We start from the raw sequence: 1,958 nt of genomic DNA, 5'->3' as shown, positions 1-1,958 counted from the left end.
GCTGCTGCTGCTGCCGCCGCTGCTGCTGCTGCTGCTCGGGGCCCGCCACGGGCGGCGCGGTCGCGCAGGGAGCCGGGCCGGCGCCGGCGGCGTCGCTCCCGCCCTCGGGGGCTCCGCGGGCCCTCCCCCCCCCCCCCCCCCCCCCCCCCCCGCCCCCGCCCCCCGGGCCCCGCCTCACCCTCTCGCGCTCACCCCGCCCCCGCCGCGCCGCACAGCAGCTCCGGAGGCCGCGCCGTGCGTCACAGAGGCCGCGGCGCTACGGGGCCGCAACCGCCCGGCCCAACCGTCCCTGCGCCATCCGCGGAGGGGTCCACGTACCTGGGCGTCCAGGGGCCTCTGACGCGCGCGCGGCTCCTCTGCCTGGGCTTCACCGGCGCTGAGACTGGACGAGACCGCATGGAGGTCGCCGCCCGCCCCGCAGAGAGCGCGTTGTGGGAGGTGCCGCCCCGCCCCTCGCTCCTCCCATCCCTGTGGCCGCCGGACCCCGGGCCCTCCCAACTCCCCCTGACGTCGTCTCGGCTTCTGCGTGCTTTCTAAAACACTTTCTTTTTAAAAAAACAGCCTATAACACTATTTCTGGTGGGGTAGGGACACGCCCCCCGCCCGAGCGCGTGCCCCGGGGCCGGCTGCGTGAGACCCTGCACAGCTACTTGCGCCCCGCCCTGCTGCGCCCTGGCCGGGGTGGGGGACCCCTCATCCCGGCCCGAGGCCACAGAAACCTGCACCCCATGCACAGCCCTAGGGGAGGCCACTAAGACTGAGAGTGTGAGCCAAGGGCTGAAAGCCACAGCCACACACTCAATCCACTTTACACGGACACGCAAACACGTGTAGATGCACAGAGAAGCAGACACACTCCTGCGCGGCGTAGCAAAGACGCTCTCCTGCCGTAAGGTGCACCAACAGCCTTAGAAAACTCTTCTGAGTTCAGCATTAAATTTTAAGAAAACCCACAACCTTTTAAGGCTAAAATGAAGATTTAGCATCAGCAAAGATTGTCCACTGGGTCGTTATTTGCATGTCTTTCAAATCTCAGTGGTTAAAAAGACAAGGAAAGGGGAATGTTAAGTATTTTAAATCAAGAGACAAAAAGTAAGTGAACAGCTTCTATGTGGGCCCGTTAAGGTTGATATAACGTCCAGAACAAGTCCCTGTTGGCTGATAACGGCCTTCTATTTTTTTAATGACAAATAATGGAAAACTATGAAAGAACTAAGTATTGCTCTACCTTTTTCTTTCTTTGGAGACTAACTCTTGCTCTGTCATCTGGAGTTCAGTGACTTTTTCACAGCTCACTGCAGGCTCGGCCTCTTGGGTTCAAGCTATCCTCTTGCCTCAGCCTCCGAGTAGCTAAGACGACAGGCACGCGTCAACAAGGCATAGAGACAAAGTCTCTGCGTTGCCCAGACTGGTCTGAAACTCCTGGACTTAAGCGATCCTCCCACCTCGGACTCCAAAACTGCCGGGATTACAAGGGGGTGAGCCACCACGCCTGACCTTACTTTTTTTTTTTTTTTTTGATAAGAGAATAAATAGCGTGACCATAAATACGGAAAACACACAAAGACTCTTCAGCTGCAAACAACAGCTTCCTTGGTAGTGTATGCAGCCTGTTTCTTGTATGGGCTGCTCTAAGGGACCCTGGAGACAGGCCTTTCAGATGTTTGTTCATGTCTCTGATCTTGCACTACGCCAGTGTAGGCTCCAATCAGGCATTCGAGGTGCCTTTGGAAAGCTCCAGAGCACTGTGGCCAGGGTTCACATTGGCCAAGTTATCATGTCCATCTGCAACAAGCTGTAGAACAAGAAGCATGTGATTGAGGCCCTGCACAGGGCCAAGTTCAAGTTCCCTGGCTGCCAGAACATCCACATCTCAAAGAAATGGGGCTTCACCAAGTTCAATGCAGATGAATTTGAAGACATGGTGGCTGAGAAGCGACTCATCGCAGATGACTGTG

At 57.4% G+C, this 1,958-nt stretch overlaps 1 protein-coding gene and 1 non-coding gene across 3 annotated transcripts in view; one reads left to right on the top strand and one right to left on the bottom strand.

Moving 5' to 3' along the window:
- TENT4B (terminal nucleotidyltransferase 4B) overlaps positions 1-434 on the bottom strand; it is an 84,401-nt gene extending 83,967 nt beyond the window's left edge. For both annotated transcript variants that reach the window (XM_026456868.2, XM_023209877.2), the window contains exon 1: positions 319-434. In XM_026456868.2, coding sequence (XP_026312653.1) covers positions 319-398 — 80 coding nt within the window. In that variant the 5' untranslated portion in view covers positions 399-434. The remainder of the gene's footprint in view (positions 1-318) is intronic.
- A 1,088-nt stretch (positions 435-1,522) lies between these two features.
- On the top strand, positions 1,523-1,653 carry LOC111541501. Its single transcript, XR_002731274.1, has one exon. It is a non-coding gene; the product is annotated as a small nucleolar RNA SNORA70 (small nucleolar RNA).
- The last annotated feature ends 305 nt before the right edge of the window (positions 1,654-1,958 follow it).

This window comes from Piliocolobus tephrosceles, chromosome 17, assembly GCF_002776525.5.
Source record: "Piliocolobus tephrosceles isolate RC106 chromosome 17, ASM277652v3, whole genome shotgun sequence".
Classification (NCBI taxonomy): Eukaryota; Metazoa; Chordata; class Mammalia; order Primates; family Cercopithecidae; genus Piliocolobus; species Piliocolobus tephrosceles.
The sequence above is the reverse complement of the archived record's forward strand: the minus strand, read 5'-3'. Positions and strand labels throughout refer to the sequence as shown.